Source organism: Phocoena phocoena, chromosome 1 (assembly GCF_963924675.1).
Source record: "Phocoena phocoena chromosome 1, mPhoPho1.1, whole genome shotgun sequence".
NCBI lineage: Eukaryota > Metazoa > Chordata > Mammalia > Artiodactyla > Phocoenidae > Phocoena > Phocoena phocoena.
In genome coordinates, this window is record NC_089219.1 from 52,913,799 (window position 1) to 52,934,827 (window position 21,029).

The window sequence follows — 21,029 nt, forward strand, 5'->3', positions numbered from 1 at the left end:
AGAGGCAACAAGAGTAAAAGCAGTCTTACCCTCGCATTGCTAGAATGTCTTATTGCCAGAGATGGCTGTAGATCCTGAAGTGCTTGCTGGTCAGGAGCACTTAATTTTCAGAAAATTAGCCCAAGACCAGGAATCCCTCCTGCCTGTTTTAAGCCATTGAGGCCTTAGTCAGCTGGACGCCTTGCCACTTCACATTTGTCTGTTTGTCTGTAGTGGGATGGAAATGAGCCCCAGGTGGTGTCTGAAGCAAGGCCTGTGGAACTCTGAGGACTCAGAGCAGATGACTAAGGGCAGGTGACAAGCTCCAGGATAAGTGATCGCAGAGGAAAGGAAATACGGAAAGAGCCATGTTGTGGATGCATTGCCACCTTGTGTAGGGTTTTCTCCTTAGCAAATATACAGTTAGAGATGGGCCTGGTATTTTGGATAAACAAACTATTGTAGTATCATTTACCATGTTTGAGTTTATATATCCACAATGAGAAATCATTAGTTCCAATTTTGAAAGTCAGGGGAATAGAGTTTGGTGAATGCCTTTGACTTTTAAAGCCAACAACACTAAGACACTCATCTTTTTACCTTGACATTGGCTGGAATTTCTTAATGCTTGGCTCATATCTGAACCTATACGAATCCTTCTCAGTCAACAGAACCAATCCTAGAGTAGAATAATGATTGCCTTTCTTATTATACACCCATACCTCCCCCAAATCAGAAATTGTTCTCTCTTAAGCTGGTGAGATGGAAAAAGACATCTTGAAAGAGGTACCATCTTTCATGGATTAGTTCAGATAACATGTAATGAGCCCGTGTTCAGATGCCTGGTACTATTCTAGGGCCTGAGATTATAGAGAGAAAAGATACCCTCAAGCAATCGGGGGGCGGTTAAGAAAATAGGAATTTTTTTTTTTTTTTTTTTTTGCGGTATGCGGGCCTCTCACTGTTGTGGCTTCTCCCGTGGTGGAGCACAGGCTCTGGACGCGCAGGCCCAGTGGCCATGGCTCACGGGCCCAGCCGCTCCGCGGCATGTGGGATCTTCCCGGACCGGGGCATGAACCCGTGTCCCCTGCATCGGCAGGCGGACTCCCAACCACTGCGCCACCAGGGAAGCCCAGAAAATAGGAATGTTAAAAGCAGTGTATTGAGAGCTGTGATGGAGATGTGTACAGTGTGATCTTGGACCCCAGATGGAAGCAGATTAGCTCAGATATCAGGAAGGGCTTCCTGGAATTGATACTGCTTTAGTACTGAAGTGTGAGTGGAACTTAGGTAATATAAAGGAGCTGGATGTCCTGAGGGATGGGAAGCCCTGCAGAAAAGTGAAACACAGAATACATACTGGGAACTATAGGAAGTTTGGAGCTTAGAACTGGAGACTTTGTACGTCTGTCTCTCCATTCCCAAGGAATCTGAGAGGACAAGAGTGAGAACAAGATGACAAATGACTTCATGTTTTACTTGAGGCTAGTTTTCCCCTTATTGTCTCTTTTGGGATTTTGGTGATCTGATTCAGGGGATGGGGCTTCTGTGTCAAAAAAAAATACTTGATAGAGAATTAACAGCCAGATGTGTCCTTGTTGTGTTTATATTACTGTTCTGTGTTTTGTTGCAGCTGCTGCCCATTCACACTCTGAGGCTTGGCATGGAGGTGGATTCCTTTGATGGGCACCATTATATCTCTTCAATTGCTCCAGGTGGTCCTCTTGATACACTGAACCTCCTACAGCCAGAAGATGAGCTTCTTGAGGTAAAATTTTTGAGGGGAAAAAGACACAGGGCAGGAATTTTTAAGTTGTAGGAGAATGTGTTCTCACCAGAAATCCACAGAGTTACATCATCAATACCAATGTAATGTGAACTACTTATATTGGAAAATAATTGGTGACTGTACTTAACAAAACTGTGTTGTGTACTTGAAAGTTGCTGAAAGAGTAGATCTTAAGAGTTCTTACCACACACATAAACAGACACACACACACACAAACTATGGTAACTATGTGAGGTGATAGAAGTGTTAACTAACCTCATTGTGGTAATGATTTCACAATATATATATCAAATCATCACACTGTACACCTTAAACTTTTACATGTTATATGTCAATTATATTTCAGTAAAGCTGGGAAGGTTAAAGATGAGGAAAAATACTAACGACTTATGTAATGATAAGTGAAGTAGATAGCGTACTTTCAGTTCATTTTCCCCATCTTTTGGGACTCCTGAGATGTCCTTTTGAGTGCTTATTTAAATGATTAACTAAGAAAGAAGCTAATGTCCTGTTTTCGTTTGATAGCATAATTAGTATTTTTTTTTTTTCAAAATTCTTTTTAAGAATCTAACCCCTGACCCTTGTTTGGAACATGTAGTCACATTTATTTGCAGGTTTTGTTGGTTAGTTCTGGTAAGGCTTAGAGCTGGATTACCTCAGGCTTATGTGTTACTGACTAGATTTCAGATTGTCTGCTTGGGACTCCCTTCCCGCCATGATGGCAGCCTCTACTGGGCTCACTCAGGCTTCTCAGCCTCTCTTCAGTCAGAGCAATTCTAGAGCACTTCTGCTGTGACATGACTGCCTTGAGAGATTTTGTTAGATTGGAAAGTTCTGTAGCCAACACAGCAGACAAACCAAGCAACAACGCTTAATTTTACAGATACAAAACCAAGGCATTGATTTCCCCTAACTTTATACACTGGTAGAGTGATGACTTTAGTTCATGTTTTCTAACTCCCATTTCACTGGTTTTTCAATACATCACACTACTTTCTAAGCTTCTAAAAAAGATACGGGGAATGGTTAAACTTTGAGAAGGCTGTGTAGAAGAGGGTTCTCTCAAGTGTTAGATCCACAGGAAGTCCTAGGTTGGGTTTGATAGAGTCAATCAACCTAGTTGCTTGAGCCAAGATTAGAATCCCATGGGCCTTGAAGTAGAGATTTCTTTCTAAAATTTATATTTGCTTAAAGTGGGATGGCAAGAATAGCAAATAGGTTTCTTGTTGGGTTTTTTAAGTAGTGTTCAGTCACCTGGAGGAGTATGTTGAGAATTCCGAGTTGAATTTTGAGGTTGGAGAGAAAAATGCTGTGACTATTGGCAAATTTTATCATAAGCATGGGAGGCCAGGTCCTGTTTTAAGATGTAGTAAATGGCTTATTTTTAGAGGTGTTCAAGTAATGATATTGGAATGCTTATTGTGGATTAATGCCCTAGAATTTACGCTGTCACTTAACGGGTTTTTTGGTGCCGAATCATGTCTTTCTCTTCTTATTTGCAGAGTATATGACATAATTTTTGGTGTCACACATGATAATCTGCAGATTGGAGACCATTTGGAAAACATTGCCATAACATGTAGCTATTAGGTATTGAGAAATGAGATATATTTATTTGAGAGAGTTGGAAATATGAGTAAAAACCAGTTTAGTTTACTTTTTTGTGGTAAATAAACATAACATAAACTGTATCGTTTAAAGCATTTTTAGTCTACAGCTCAGTAGCATTAAGTATAATTCACTACTGGTACCTGGTAGGTGATAAAGAAATGTTGGCTGGATCTGAGTAGAGCAAGTGTAGGTGATCTCAGCCATCAACGGAGTCCTTTGTGCCTTAGCCGAGATTGGAATTCCATGGGCCTTCTCCCTTGTAATAGAATGTGATGTAATGAGGTAGCATGAAGACTGGTTGAATTCACAAGTATAGATTTCTAGTGAAAGAACTTGGGATAGGGAAAGAAGCACAGGTTTGCAAGTCAGAGCTGCTTTTGGTTCTGAGTTTGCCACAGCTGAACCGTATGTCCTAGCATGTCACTTTTTTTGAGAATCATTTTCTTCATCAATAAATGCCTACTTCACTCTATGTTTGTGAGGATCTAATGGAATATTGTCCATGTAAAGATAATGCTTTATCATATCTCACTGTGAGATACTGGCAACATGACCACCGTGAAAACACATAAGCAACCTTTATAGGATAGGATTGAATGGGGATTGAATGAAGTAGTGGGACAATACTTGTCTAGTATTATGTACTTTGCAGATGAATACATGTGTATGAGTTTTCCAGTCACAAAGTCTGAATAATTGAGACTTGACAGTACTTGAGAGGTTTGAAGAGTCTAGAAAAATATTGTGAACTCTAAAATAAAAATTGGCTTCTTCCAGCCACATAGCACAGGGAGATCAACATGGTGCTTTGTGACCACCTAGAGGGGTGGCATAGGGAGGGAGGGAGGGAGACGCAAGAGGGAGGGGATATGGGGATATATGTATATGCATAGCTGATTCACTTTGTTATACAGCAGAAACTAACACACCACTGTAAAGCAGTTATACTCCAATAAAGGTGTTAAAAAAATTGGCTGCTTCTGAGCAACTGAATACAGAAATTAAAAAGTCTCTGTAAAGTTAGCCAAATAAACTCCTGAACTGTATGTGTGTGTGTGTGTGTGTGTCTGTCTGTCTGTCAAATGTACTCCTTAGAGCTTAAAACTAGGAACACAAATATGCTTCAGGGTTAGAACATTGTGCCAAGTCTCAGCCCAGAGCAGCTATTTACAGCAGCCATAAATCCCCTTAGATAGGAGTTGCTAATGGGAAATGTGACCAATCCCTTTAGCCATATAGAGTGGTGAGGAGGACTACCAGACATTGCTATAATAATTGGAGACAATTCAAATGAATAAATAATGAGCGAAATAAATATTTAAATGTACACCAAGATAAAAACCTGAAAAGTGATTTTCAAATTTGTTGAAGTAATGTGAAACAGAAGCTAAAATACTTGTGCATGAGTAGCATTCCTGCTTTGATTGTATCTATCCGCTTGCTCTATTTTCAGTATGTTACTCCCCATTTGGTTGATTTTAGAACTTTCTGTGCTCATGGCACTGGTTGGCACCATGGACATGGTGTGACCAGTGGCAAGTACCTCCCTCCCCATTTTTGTGTGAAGATTGACTTGCAGTTCTTCCAGGAAGAACCTTTCATGTGCCGCTGAACTTGCTATCTGCTGGACCCCTTCCTCAGTCATAAAGTCCTGGGAGACAATGTTTACTTTTTAGGACTAGCTCCCTGAAACACATGTGGGCCTCTTTACTATGTGGTGATTTCTTTGTAAATAATTAAAAGGCAGGCAGATTATGTCTGGTCTGATGGCTAAGTGCTGGGTATGTTACAGGTGAGAGTGGTTCCAAGGAATAAATGACTCTGGGCTCAGACCACTGTTGATGGGATGCTTCCAAAAACCCACTGTGCTCTTATTCTCTGAGCAATTTTGACAGATTTAGTGGAAACGTTCCTCCCAGGAAAGTCAACCCTGCACCTGTCAGAAATTAAGGGCAGACCGGAAATACTTTTAAAACTAATAATGCTGCTGAACCCTGCCAGGAAGGTAGGAGTCAGAAGTGAAAAGATTATATGTTGCCTGGATTGTGTTTATGCTTCAGCTTTTTGGGAGTGGCAGACAGATGAGAGAGCTCCTTGAGCTAAAGTCATATATATAAAAAATTAGAATAGACATGTGTCTAAATCATCTTTGGTGCAAAGAATTGTTACTATGCACTATATATAATGTGAAATTTAGATAATCTTTTGGCGATAAGCATTAATCATTAATAAGGAATAGTTGATTATCTTTTTGTTATTCTAAACACGTGGGACCCCTGTATAAAACAATTTGAAAATCTGACACACTTCTTACACTTGATGGCTGTGTCAGCAGAGTATGTAAGAGTGGATCTGAGGCAAAGTTATGTGTATTTCTTTTCTACAGATGTGATTTTTCTAGGATGGTATTAAGAGTTTATGGGATGTGAAAGAAAATTGTGAACTGATGCTAAATTTTGACGGCCAAGTATCCTAGATTTTGTTACCTACACATTGTAAGTTGAGCAGTTTTTAACAGCCTTAAAAATTAGTGTTAATATCTCTATTGATATGCTTACAAAATGAAAAGCAAAAGGAAGCGGTCTTAAGAAGGCTATCAGTGATATTTAGTGTGTTTAAGGAGAGATGGGGAGTAGATGAGAGAATACAACATTGTAGTATAGAAAGGACAAAGCAGGGAGGTGTGAAAAATTAGGCAAATCACATACCCAGTAATAGTTGTACTCTGAGCACATTTTATACTTTATTCACCCAATTTCAGTTAAACTTTAACCTTAATTTTTATAAATTTTAGGGATTTCTGTTTTTTTGTACTACTAAAATGATTAAATTTAGGCCCTTTGTTTACAGGGAAAATAAAACGATTATCCTGTTTTCACTTTGATAAGATTGACGTAAGCAAGAGATTTTTGGTTTTTTTTCATTTGGGGCCTCCTCAATTCTGACTTATCCCTTATCCTTCTAGGTCAATGGAGTGCAGCTCTATGGGAAATCTCGCCGAGAAGCAGTCTCCTTTCTAAAAGAAGTGCCGCCCCCCTTTACCTTGGTTTGCTGTCGACGGTTGTTTGATGATGAAGCCTCTGTAGATGAACCAAGGACCACTGAAACCTCCCTTCCTGAAATGGAGGTACTAAATGAATACTCGCACTGTGGTTCCCATAGGCATGCCCCTTCATCAGGGATGTCCTGAGAGTGTACTGTGATATGAAGGGGGAGGGAAAAACCTTCCTCTTTTGTTTGACAACAGTAGCTCTCAAAGGCAACAATGCATAGCTTTTCAAATTGTTACTATTCTTTAATGTCATGAAACTTTACTCTTTTTTTTGGTAACTTGAAAGGTTGGTAACATTAATGTGCATGCACTTTGATTTTAGAAAACCTTTTTTTAGTAATTACCTGAGCTCCTTACTTTTGGCTCCCAGTTCAACTCAGTTCATCTTAACAAGTTTAAGATGTTGGTAAGTATTGAATATCTAATGGGCTTCCCTTTTTCAGAGCTTTAAAAACATGAATATCTATGACCAATTTTGAAATGAGTAAAAATTGCTGTAAGAGCCTTCAGAAGGTCAGAGAATAAAATGACACTTTCTGTGCTCCCGGTAGTTTTTTTTTTTTTTTTTTTAAAGAGCATTGTAATTATGAAAACAGATTTAAGCACATGCTTTTCCAAATTATGTTTTCGTAACTTTTATGTCACTTTTCCCCTTTCCAGACTCTTTTAGATTATAGTTCCATTAACACCAGTTTTGATACACAGGGGCTTCCCTTTTGCCTACCTACGGTCTGATTTTCAAGGTACATAGACCCTAATGTTGCCTCTGCCACTTAATGATTTGAATGATTGAGCAAATAACTTGACTTTCTGTTGATCTTCTTCCTCTGAAAAATGAAGATACTTATTGTACTTACCTCATCTGTGGTGAGAGAAGGAAATGAAGTAATGTGTGCAAAGTTCTTAGCACAATGCCTTGCATAAGGACGGTGCTCAGTAAAAATTAGCTATGGCTGTTCTCAACTCCTCCTGTCCACCTGTCCTTTTTTGTGATTTCCTAAAATACAAGAGTGTAGCACTGTCCTGTAGTCACAGATACTTTAGTGTGTATTAAGTTTGTTTTTTCAAGAAGACCGTCAGCTCCTGTGGGCAGAGGCCAAATCTTAGAATTATTTTGTATCTCTTGGTGTTTTTATTCTTTACTGAACATATACAAAGTGCTTAGTAAATTATTGATTGTTGAGTGATAATTTTTTTTAATGCTTATCTTTGGTAAACATGTTTCAAGGAAGGGACTCAAATGCCACGCTTTTATGATTCTTGCAATCTTTACTAAAATTAAATGTGGGTGATAGCTTACCTCTATTGATAAAAATGCCGTTAATCTAATCTTACAGGGTGTGTAAATCACCAACTCCGCTTGCTGACTCTGTGCTCCCATCTGTCATACTTTACCACAATGGGTAAACAACAGCTTTGAATTATGCTCAATGTCATCCTTGCTGCCCATTAGTTGATTGCTTTCTATTCTGTAAATACAGGAGTTATGCAGAATTGATTGTATCAAAGTGATATATTTCTGGTTGGAGTATAATATCTTATATATGTTGGATGCCTTGGAATTTCTATAAACTTGGGTTTTAAAATTATATGTGGTTTCTTAAAATCCTGGCTCTCTTTTCTGTCTCTCTTTTTTCATTTATCTCAATACGATCTTAGGTTCTTAGACCCTATATTGTTACGCAGCTCAGACAAAATTCTAATGCTTATTAATCCGTAAAGGTATTAAATGCCTCAGTAGAACATCAATCGTATTGTATTACCATTGTAACTTTACTTTTTATTGGAAAGTATGTGTTTTCTTTTTAAATCTATCAGTTCCTCACATCAGACTGATATAAACAGATGTTTATTGATCCAGAACGTTCCCACTAATTTCAAGTTCTGTAATTCAAGAACTAGGAAATCTTTCCCATGTTTAGATTTAATCCACCATGTCCTGCAGGGACAGTTTGAGATCTGGTCCAGCCCTCATTTCAAGATGTTTTTGTATTAGCTATGGTACCTTACTCTTCCATAATAGAGGGGTCCCTCTGCCTGCCACATCTGCCAGCTTTGATTCCGTTAAATGGGTTTTCTTATACATGTCACTCAAAATTATATTCATAGGAAGTACATCATTTTACTTTATTTACTTCCATTTTATTTACTAAGATCGTTCAAAGTTTTTAGAAGTAGACTTCTTAAAGACTATTATTTAGTCTATAGCTTTATTTAAAAAGAGTTTCAAGGGAAGGCCACTCAAAGGTGGGTGATTGATTCATTATGTGTCGAACAAACATTTATGGAGCACCTACTATAAGCCGTGCACTGTTGCGGGTTGAGGGGATCACCATGGTAAACTCTATGACAGCCCACACCATTCTAGCCTAGAAGCCAGGCATTTTGTTAATTGTTAGGGCCACAAAGAAAAAGAAGATAATTCTTGAGCCTCAGATGGAAGTTCAGAGTATTTGGGGAAGATAAATCACATGAATATAATCCAATACTATAAATAGTATAAAAGCAAAAAGTTGGAGCAGCTATTCTCCTTCTGCGTAGTCGACCCATTGACCGTCTGTCATTTAGCTTCCTAGAATTCCATGTGTCAGTGACTCTTTTCCCTGAAAGGAGGGAGCTTGGAATAGGGGATGTGCGGGTGTGGAGTCAGGGAAAGCAGCTAAGGATCTGTGTACTGAGTAGTTGTGTTGACCTCCTCCCTCCAAGATCAGGTTTTCATTATTTCAACTCTGATTTTTACCTGTTTTTAGACTTACATGATTCCCAAAGACTTGGATTTTTTTTCACCTTACTTTTCTAGTAAAGTTTTTCTTGAAAACTTGGAGCCAACAGAAGTGGTATCTCTCTGTCCTGTCCTGGCCTCTGTGTCGGTGTCTTTCTCTCTGTCTCTCACTGTAATTATGAATTCAGGTATTGCTACTTAAATATCTTAAAAGCTTTGATTTTGTGTGATGTTTTCATATCTTCTTAAATTGCATATTTTTCCTTTTATGCTTCTACTGGGATGACAGAACTCATTTTAGTATAAGAGGTCAGTGTTAATACTTTGAATGAAACAGACACTTTAACGTAAAAAAAAAAAACCAAAAACTATATGAACAACCTGTTTTTTTAAGTGCTTGAATTTTCATGAAGGTTTTATACTAAAGTATATGTGCCCCAGTGCATGCCCCTTTTAAAAAGATTAAAAAGAAAAACTATGCATGCCAAAGAGTATCCTCATTTTGAGAAGAAGCTATGAGATTCCTGATACATTAATTCTTTTCAAACTTGAAAGGACAGTGTATTGAAGCATTTATGTTCTTTGGTATTTCAGGCTGACCACAACATAGATGTCAGTACTGAAGAAGATGATGATGGGGAATTAGCCCTGTGGTCTCCTGAAGTCAAGATTGTTGAACTTGTAAAAGATCATAAAGGCTTGGGATTCAGCATTTTGGATTACCAGGTATAAGAACCTGTTCAGAGCTTTTTGGAGCAATTAGTTTGTATTAAAGTTATATGAAGTAGTAATTGTTTAAGACATCCACTGACTTAGGCAAAACTGAATTATTTGATGTATAATGCTACTGTCCGAAGGTGGGGTGTTATAATTTCCGTTGTTACCATTACAATTGATAGCTCCCTTAGTGAAGAAAATGATAGATGATGTAATAAGTGAACATAAGGGAAGGAATAGTTTTATACCCAGGGATGCTTTTAGAGACTGAAACTTGATGAATTTTTTTATATGGAGGATTTTTTCCTCCAGCTTTATTGAGATATATTTCGCATACCATAAAGTTCACTCATTTAAAGCATACAGTTCGGTTGTTTCTAGTATATTTGGAATTGTGCAACCATCACCACAGTCTAATTTAAGAACATTTTCATCACCCAAGAAAGAAACCCCATACATATTAGCAGTCATTCCCAATTCTCACTCTCTTCTCCCTTCCCTTAACGTGAAGGTTTTTATAGTTTTGCTGACCTATTAATCTCAATGAGTGTAACTGAGTAGAAATGTTCTTGGTGAAGCTTATATTTATATTTAATATAGAACATATAATATTTATGTATTTATGTGTACCCCAATTATAACTACGGTAAAGTTACTGATGCATTTGGTTTGGAGGTGGCAATGTGAAAGGTCACAGTAAGACATCTATATGTTATACCAGTTTACCAGTTATAGTATTTTTAGACCATCTGACTATCATGGGGAATTAAAACTGTTGGCAAGAAATCTCTTCACTTTTAAGATGCATATTTTAATACATTAGTGCTGCCTAAAGACACTGTGGTTTAATAAAGCAAAATGTACTCTATCAAAGCACATAAAATGCCAAGTGATATAAAAATCAATTTTTTTAATAAGGCAATCAGGAATAGATTGAAAGAAAAATACTTTGAGCATTATGTAAGAACATTAAATTCCATATTTTGGCAGTGTGCTTTAAGATTACTGAAATAGATTATATCTATTTTATTTTTGCTGGCATATTTCTGTGCCAGATAACCCTCTTCGTTATTGGAAATTCTCTTTGGAATATTATTGAATTATGAGTTGTTGATTCCAAAAAATGCATATTTGGGGAAATATCTTTTTCAAGGAATATTAATACTGTAAGATTCTGGAAGTTTATATATTGGTTAATTATTAGGGCATATAAATATAAAGCAAATGGCACATATTGATACTTTTTTTTCCCTCTCCAGTGTTGCTCTATTACCTAGCACATAGTAGGTGATTGATAAACATTTGCAGAATGATTGAATAAAGTTTAGGCTAGCCAAAATTAATTGGGACTAAATGAATATATTCAATGGGTTTTTTTGGGTTAACATGTTGATAACTGGAATTTAGTTTAGAAAACACTTTTCAGATGTGGTTTTAGATATTTAGATATACAGCTACATTTTCATTATCAATCTGTATGTTTTTGCATTCTTATAAATATATCATAATGATTGCTCTTACCCTCTTAAAAAAACATTATGTGCAAGTTTTATATTTTGAATATTGCACATGTTAGAGAAGTGCTTCAGAAATTAAAAAGAAAAACAAAAAGTTCAGTAAAAGATGGAAAGAAAAACTTGATAGTCTTTAACAGTGTAATCCCTGCTTAAGAGAAAAATTCCTTTATCAGTTCTGAGTTTTACACTTAAAAAAAAAAAAGTATATATGCATTGAAACATACCTTTGGTTTTTTTTGGATCTTATTTTTATTTGTAAAATTTTAGATGTCCCCCTATCCCATCTTCCTCACAATCACCATTACACATACTGATGTTTATTTCTGCACAAATTATATGAAGCAATTTTGCTGCAAAAAAAGTGTTAGATATTCTTCTTGCTTTTGTGCTTATTGGAGAACTGATAGAAAAAAACTTCATTTTCTAAATGCTACTTTGATTCACATTAAAGGGCTCAGCTTATTTATTTCTGCAGCTAAACCTTGGAAGAAAAAACATTCAGTCTTAAACTGAATATTTTTCTTAAGTCAATCTTAAATACACTTATAGTTGTACACAGCACGTTTTCACCATTTGTCAGTGGTATGTAGAACTGTTATTCCCGTGACATTTAGGTGACACGTAAACACAATTTAAAATTTGGTTTTGGGCAAGTTAATTAATTGGTTATACCACCTCTTGTTGTAATTAGGTAATAAATTCTAAAGTTCAGAAATATTTTTTGCAAGGCCAGGTGAAGTTTTAGCAGAAGCCATGAAAGGCCACGTTCCTGGTTATTATTGAATTTGATGCTTCTTGTATGAATTTATTAGGCATCTGAGTAGGGCTGATTCAGAGCTTCACGCTCACCCCCAAGCTTAGAATAGTTTGTATAAGAAGTGCTGTAGAAACATCTTAGCCACAGTGAAAAGATTTTAGTATAGTGGGAGAGTTTCCAGGTTATAAAGGACCTGTATTAGCAGTATTGAAGAGATTGCAAATTTACTTTGGTATTTTAATTTCAGTTAACCACTTTTCTCACTACTGAGTTTTTCTCTAGAAAAATAAGAACTCTGTCAAGAGCCTGACAAAATTATATACAATATATATTTTGTAGGTGCTTTTACAATTTCTTCATCTATGAAATGGGGATAATAATGTTTAGCTCAAAGGATTATTGTGGTTTAAGTAAATTAACATGTAAAGAAGTGGGAAATGTTAGATTATTATGGAAATGTATTATTAGTAATAATCTAATTTAGAAAATAAACACAAAAAGTCTTGATATTGTCCTCAAAGATGGAGCCATACTACAATATGTTTGTGTTCTATCAATTTTTAACTAGATTAGGAAAATTAATAAGTAGATGCTTTTAATTAGTAGATGTTTAGTGAAGTCTAAATTTAATTGTGAAATTACGTTCTAAAATGCAGCCAACTCTTGATGAGCCATATGTGAATTACCCATTTGTGGATTATTGGCCAGAAATTTGCTTTTTATGTAAATTGAGCCAAGCTTTAGGAAGAGATGAGTGAGAACATAAAGGATCTTGAATTGGCCATGGAACGATGGGATGGCAGTCTGGATAGGGGATTCAGTGATTCACCAGTGATGGAAATTGTGTAGTTGAGCAGAGAAAATAAGCAGGTCTTTGTACCTGCAATGAAAGAGCTGAATCTGATATACAGTTCTACAGCTCAGTCGTATGGCCAAAGAGGAACGTGTGGCAATTCATTTTCATGAAAGGCATTTTAAATAAATTGGGGCAAAGGAAGAGGAGAAAGCAACAGGGAAGACTTAGTAAATATGATTCAGGTTGTTAGTCTCATTAAATTTTAGGGTGAAGTGATTGTAGCTTTTTTGGCTGTGATTTGAAAGGAGGTAGGATATTTGTTAGTCTCAACTGTGCCTAGGCATTGCTTCATGTCATGGCTCGTTAAAATCTGGCCCTGTAAGTATACCATATTAGAAGAGTCCTTGGTCACTGTAACGTCATGCCTTATAAGATCATGTCATAGAAAACAGAGATGTGCATAGTTTGTCAAAAGCATGAATATTATGGCTTAATTGTGTACTCTGTTTCTAAGCAATATAGAACTCTTCAGAAATTTGGTTATAAGTTTTCTTAGTATAGTTTTTTGCCAGTTTCTAGGTATGATTACATACTGTGCCCTAGTTATCTTTGTCTTGATTCCCCATTATTTATGTGTAATGTCTTTATTCCTTGGAATATCACTAATGCTCATATTGATACTCATCCTAATATTAATCCAAATAATTAATACAAATCCAATAATAATAGCTAACATAGAGTATCTGCTGTTTGCTAGGCACTGTTCTAATTACTTAATGTTTTCCTCACAAGAACCATATGAAATATGTGCTATCATTATCCTCATTTTAGAAGTGAGGAACCTGAGGCACAGAGAGGTTAAGTAACTCGTCCAAATTCACACAGCTAGTATATGGCAGAAATAGAGTTTGAACTCAAGCAGTTAGCTGCCAGAATCTAGGCTTTTAACCACCACACATACTGCTTCTTTACTTATGAGTGGTATTTCCTTGGGTATTTTATTACAGTGAGTCCCTGTAATAAATTTATTGCAGCAGATCTTCCTGTTTTTTCAGCTTGCAGAACCATTTCATATCTTAAAGACAAGCTGCTAGATACTATCTCATTTTCAATGCTTATACGAAAGTTTAGTAAGTATTAAAAATTAATATAGTTTGCTTATATGCACTGTGCAAGAGCTAGCGTTTATTGCTTTAAATGAAAATAATTACAAATTTGAGTCCTAAATTCGTACAAGTAATTTGTTGTGGGCTAATGTTCAGTAATGAAGCAACTGTTAGGTAGTCTGATAATCTGTAATTTTTAATTCCTACCAAAAAGCTTGAAATAAATTTGTAACTATGTGGATTTTACCTTCATTTGACCTTTTAAGTTAAACATCGCAAGTGGATATTTTCTGGTGTTTTGATTTATGTTGAACTTTGAATAACCCCTCATGATTATAATTCACTGGAAATGTTTAACGTTATCCAATTTTTGAACATTAGCCATGATATTGCCATTCTTGATACTTTTGAATTTCAGTGATTTAGCAGGTAAAATTTATTAACCAGTAATTCTCCTCCCTCCCACATCCCATTCCTCAGTTCTCTCCCTTCCCGATATGGGGACTGAACTCAATTTTTGTTAAAGCAGATATTTTCGAAAGGCTTTGGGTTTATCTCAGACACTGAGAGAGATAAAAATAGAAAGCATAATAGCACAGCCATTGAGAGGTGATTCATATATAAATACTCTTAGTAATACTTTAAAAAGCTGTTTGAAAGACCAAAGGCAAAAGATGGCTGACTAAAAATAATAGTGAAAATATTCCTCCCTATAAAAATTAACAGTGATTAATGTTTCTTAGAAGAAATGGGTTATAAAACTTAAATAGTATGAATATAAAAAATTGCAGTATTGCTGAGTCTTGGATATGTTATGCCTCAGTATTTGTGAGAAGAACCTAGTGTGCAGTTTCTGCCTGACTACTCTGTTAAATGGAATTCTCCTTAAAAGATTTTTAAACATTATATGAAGGGAGTGTATACATTTCATGCATGTGGTTTGAGTTGGCTTTTTTCTTATCATATGTGCAACAGAATGACTTTGTGTACATTAGAAATGTTTTAAAAATAAGTAATATATACATAGGGCATAAAAATTCAAAGTACATAATGGTATCCTGTGATGAGTATATCTACCTCTGACCATAATCCCTCATTTTTAATCTCCCAGATAAAAACTCCTGTTTTTCTTGTCTATCCTCCCAGAGATATTTTATACAGACACGATTATATAAGTGGTAGTTTGCTGGTTGTTTATTTTTTAATACATAAATGGAATATGTCATACACGCTTTCAGCATATTGCTTTTTTCCCCTCAATTATATGTTCTTTCATTTTGGTATTTATAGAGCTATCTAGTTCTTTTTAATGACTGCGTAGTATATTATTGTTGTTGTACAATAATTTATTTAACCAAGCTCCTGTACCCAGTTGGTGGGTATTTCAAATGAGGCTGTATTGGATATCCTTGTCATATTCTTTTATAAAAAGGTACGAATAAATCTTGTGATAACTTCCTAGAAGAGGAATTGCTCATCAAAAGAACATTTATCTTTTAAATTTTGGTACATTTTTACCAAACTGCTTGCACATAAATGTTTGTCAGACTCATGTATTTAGACTACTTAAAATTGATGCCTTCTTATATAATTTCCTTGTTTAGATAATTCTCCTGAAAAATAAAGTGTAAGTAAGTGCATAATTCATGGTTTTGCTAATGGTTTTCCATGATATAGACAGATTAAATGATAGTGATATACAACTATCAACTTTGTTTCAACTTTATATTGTCAGTAATTAATTTATTGACCTTTATAGTTAAGAGAGGGCATAAACTATTTATATTGAGACTATGATATTAGTGCCCCAAAATCTATTCCTATTTTTTCCATCAGTTTTAATCTTCTTTATCAGAAGATTGAGTTTAAAAATGGAAGAAATTAAGGACTCTAATTTTGCCACAAGATTTGAGATTTTGGGTGAATGCTACTATCATTATAGTCTTTAGTAACTTGTGGAAGCCCAGTATCTTTACGTTCATGCCAACTGATTAGTTTATAGAAACTGGGATATAGAATTTGATAGGTATTGATATAATTTTAAAATGTAGTAGTACCTATATTATTAACATTATTAAGTTGGGTTCAGAATCTAAGATCTACAGGACAGTAATATATTGTAAGTTATTATATAGTTCCACTTTAATGCTCATGGGATCTCATAACATGGCCACCAGTATCTGTTCTTTGGGTTTTTTTCTTTTGTTGCTGTTTTTATCTTCTTCTTTTTTGTTTTAAAGGAGCTCTGGTTCCAGTTCATCTGTGTATGATTAAGATATTGGTACTGAGCAAAATGTAGTCAGTCTGCTACTAATGGCAGTATCCATGTTCTTGGAAATATATTCTGTACAAACCACACAGCTGCATTTAAAGGTCACTTTTGCTTAATGGAACTTGGGACTGATAAAGTCCCAATCTTTGCCCATCCCTGAATCCTATCCACATTTATTTTTATTAACATCAAAGTACTGTAAGCTCCAGTGCCAACTGGGCTGAAGATTTCTTTTCACAGAGGATTTGCTTCCTTTCCCTCTATGGGAAAGTTCTGTATCCTTTAAATCATTTTAAGCTGCTTCATTTGAAAAATAATTCTTAGTAGTGTGTTCATGGAGTGGATTGATTGTGGCTACTGGGGAAATTCTCTCATGGCTTAAAGATTGCTTTTCAAGCCTGCGAAGTGGGTGAATGAAGGGGGCCCGCTCCTGGTGTGTGGAGTTTGTAGGATGATGACTGACTTCCAAACACCGCAGTGCAGCAAGACTAAAGGCATCAGGAGACCAGAAGCCACTTAATAAGAGATCAAAGAGGCTGTGTGTATATCAGCTTGAAATCCAGATAGTACAGATCAAAAGCTCGCCTTAGTGAGGCAGCTGCAGGGGGATGATATTAGCAGGAGGCCTCAAAGATCTTAAGTCAGGCCTGATGTTGAACTTTGAGGGAATTTCATGGCTCCTCTGGAATACGAATTTGGCCAAAAAATCCCATTGTGTCTAATGGGGGGAGAGAGAGAATAGAGGGCAAGCGGCAAATGCTTGTCAGCCGGTGGTGCTTTCTCCTAGGGTAGCTCTCCTTTTCACAAATGTTTCATAAGGACTGTTTCTGCATCACACTAGAAGGCATTGCTGAGGAGGAGAGTCTGAAAATGATACATTTGTTATATTACCGTTAGTGAGTATTCCAGAGATGGCCAAACAGTATATATTAGTGTTTATGAAACGACCATGGAGAGCTAAAATATAGGCATAAAGGTGCTCAGGTTTACTGCAATACCGGTACTTCTGTCTCTCCTATGAAATGCTCAAGATATTCCAGGAAGTTAGTGAATGTCAGGCCGGCTATGCATCTGTCTCCCATGTAAGGAAAAACAGAACAATAACTTTTTTTTTTTTTTTAAAAGGAGTTGGTCTAAAGAGGAAACAGTCTCCAGAGGTGTTTCATCACCAGTGTTCCTCTATCTCTAGGTGTGGGTGTGTTTTGAAAGTCCCCACTGGATTCTGGTGTCAACGTTGAGAACCGTGCTAGTAAATGAAAGTCATAGCCCTTCCTAGAGTATGGCAGAAAGATGGAATCAGATCCACCAACAGGTATTGAGAACCTGTTTTCCTAAGGCGTGTTTTTTTGTACGGCTCTGACCTGTTTGTGGGTGTCGTTTGGAGCCAGACAGTGATCCAGAGGAGCCTTGCTTTCCCCAGTGAGCGCCAGGAAGTGGTGTTGCCTCCTTCTGGTACCAAAGGCCTAATTTGTTAACAATGCATGAAAGGAGATTGGCTGCCTGATCTGGACACACGACTTTCTAGGGCTCAGGTTCCCCTTTCAGCTCTTCCCTCTGTGTTTTATTTTAATCAGATATTTTGTTCACCAATATGGCACTTTGAACATAGAGTCAGAAAGGACCAGGATTTGCCTTCTGGCTATGACACCCTACTAGGACTTCGGACATGCCTATTAGTCTTTCTTATATAATAATCTCTAAAATAGAAATAATATTTTCCTTATAAAGTTATAAAGACTAAATAAAAGATGTATATAAATGCCCACACTTTTCTGGGCATAAAATAATGTGTTACTAGTTACTGAAAAATGATGATGGTGATGATGATTTTTAAAAATAGAATCTGAGCACAGACTTGCTATACCTGTTATTATTTCCCTCCAAAAAATTATTGATCACTTATGAGCTAGTATGCAGGATTAAAGATGAAAAGATATACTACCTTTCAAGTGTGTATTTAACAAATGTGTATTGGGCATCTTCTGTGTCAGGCACTGTTCCAGACACTGGGAATATAGCAATAAACAAAATAGACAATAGACCCTGTGTCCTCATGGAATTTAAATTCAATTGGGAGTAGAGAGACAGTGGATAAATAAGCATATGTTAAAATATAATAGATGAAACAGACTTGGGAACAACTCTCTATAATACATTATGATTTTAGCGGTGGTAGAAGTAAGACTAAGAGATTTCGTGATGATTGTTTCTTAAGACCCAGAGAGTCCTGATGGGGAACTGAGGCATGACTTGCACACAAACAGGTAGTGGACATTCCAGGAACGGAAGTGTCCTGGAATTGATAACTTGGCCCTGATTTTATGTCTTGACTTTCTTTAGTAGCTGTGAACTGTTTAATATTAATCTATCTAAGCTTTCATATTTTATTCCTTTTAATGAAAAATCCTTTGAGAAATTTTCGGATCTAACATTTATAAAATATGACCACCATTTCCCATGATAATAATAGCTAGTAATTATGTACTGCTCACACACACTGGTTTAATTATCTCTACAACCTCACGAGGTAGGTCCTATAATCATCTTCATTTTATAGATGAGGAACCTGATGATAAGAGGTTAAGGAATTTGCTCAGGATTATCCAGTTGTTTAGTGGAACTGGGCTCCTAAGTCTGTCCTCAAACACATATGTCATTTCAAATTCTTTTCCATTATCTTCATAGTAACAGAAACAGAAGGAGTAATAGCAAGAATAAGAGTAAAAGCACTTATGGAGTCATGACTATGGGCTTTCCGAGCACGTATCATGCCTTATCTCATTTAATGATTTTAACAACTTTACAAAATCTGTATTATTGTTATTTCCACTTACAATGAGAAACTCGAGTCTCAGAGATTAAACAACTTGAACAGTACCACTCAGCTGGTTTTTTTTTTTTTAATTCATTTTTGGCTGCATTGGGTCTTGGTTGCTGCACGCGGACTTTCTCTAGTTGCGGTGAGCAGGGGCTACTCTTTATTACAATGCTCGTGCTTCTCATTGCGGTGGCTTCTCTTGTTGTGGAGCATGGGTTCTAGGCACGCAGGCTTCAGTAGTTGTGGCACAAGGGCTCGGTAGTTGTGGCTCGCGGGCTCTAGAGCACAGGCTCAGTAGTTGTGTCACACCGGCTCAGTTGCTCCGTGGCTTGTGGGATCTTCCCGGACCAGGGCTTGAACCCGTGTCCCCTGCATTGGCAGGCGGATTCTTAACCACTGCTCCACCAGGGAAGTTGCTCAGCTGGTATTTGTAACTGTTTAGCTTAAGTTGAGAGTGATTTCTTTGGAAAATTAAAATAAATTCCAAAACTAATATTTAAAAAGCTTTTAAAAGTTTTGTGTGTCTATACTTTCCTTGCATCATCATAATAACTTTCAACTAATATAGTTTTTTTCTGGAAGATAATGGGATATTTCTTATTTATAAATTGATTTTCTTCTTACAATTTTTTTGGGTAAAATACACGTAACACAAAATTTACCATCTTAATTTTTAAGTGCATAGTTTGGTCGTGTTGGGTATACTCACATTTCAACTAATGTAATTTTAATAGAGAGTGTGACTTTGTCCTTGAGTAGTACTACCATCAGCCTGGTGGAACCCCAGCCATTTCAGCCAGGTGATGGGACTTTGAGATAAAGGACAGTTGTGTGGTTTGGTTTGTTTTGTTTTCCTCACAGCTAGCGAAAGTCCTGGGCCAGGAGTGAACAGTAAGTACGTAAACAATTACAGCATGACATAAAATTTTCAGGAGATGAAACATCCAAAGATAATGTTTAGTATCCAAGGAGAATGTCAACTAGGAGACTAGAAGGGGATGAGAGAAAGTCGTGGGCCTCTGCTTGAACCAATTATTATGATGTTTAAAATAGATTTTTAAAGCATGAAATTATACAGAATAAAATTATGTGCAAGCTTATGTATTTTTCCTCCATTTTAGACTATATTTTGATCTTTTAGCAAGTTTCTCTATGCACCTCTTTTCCATTGTACTTTTAAAATTTTATTTAAATTTATTTATTTTTGGCTGTGTTGGGTCTTCATTGCTGGGCATGGGCTTTTCTAGTTGCGGCGAGCGGGGGCTACTCTGTTGTGGTGCGCAGGCTTCTCATTGCAGTGGCTTCTCTTGTTGTGGAGCACGGGCTCTAGGCGTGCAGGCTTCAGTAGTTGTGGCATGCGGGCTCAGTAGTTGTGGCTCGTGGGCTCTAAAGCACAGGCTCAGTAGTTGCTCCACGGCATGTGGGATCTTCCTGGACCAGGGCTCGAACCCGTGTCCCCTGCATTGGCAGGTGGATTCTTAACCACTGTGCCACCAGGGAAGCCCTCCATTGCACCTTTAATTGCCTTGTGTGCTGTACTTACTGTGCTACTCAGAGACTGTTTCGTTCTATGTATGATGTGTGGAAAAATCTATTCTTAATGTCTAATAGTATTAAGGAAGTAATAAGACACAAGGAGCCAGGAACCATATCAGTTTAATTTATCTTGAGTGCACTGAAAGTATTTTGTGGGCACTTACTTTGAACATGATGGTGTTGTGGTAATTGGTATGATTTGTGTAAAACTTGGCTATACTATAAAATAGTAAAAAATGGGGTTAGATTCTGATAAGATAGCTTAGTCATTATTCATTAGAATCATTTACTTATTGCCTTGCATTCACTATAAATACATTTATTTCTCTTTCCTAAAAGTAAATGCTTAGCTTGTTG

The 21,029-nt window shown here is 36.6% G+C and overlaps 1 protein-coding gene across 2 annotated transcripts in view; it reads left to right on the forward strand.

Moving 5' to 3' along the window:
* The window catches only part of PATJ (PATJ crumbs cell polarity complex component), a 340,450-nt gene that overhangs the window by 64,778 nt on the left and 254,643 nt on the right, over positions 1–21,029 (forward strand). For both annotated transcript variants that reach the window (XM_065889002.1, XM_065889011.1), the window contains exons 14-16: positions 1,613–1,747; positions 6,345–6,506; positions 9,748–9,879. In XM_065889002.1, coding sequence (XP_065745074.1) covers positions 1,613–1,747; positions 6,345–6,506; positions 9,748–9,879 — 429 coding nt within the window. The remainder of the gene's footprint in view (positions 1–1,612; positions 1,748–6,344; positions 6,507–9,747; positions 9,880–21,029) is intronic.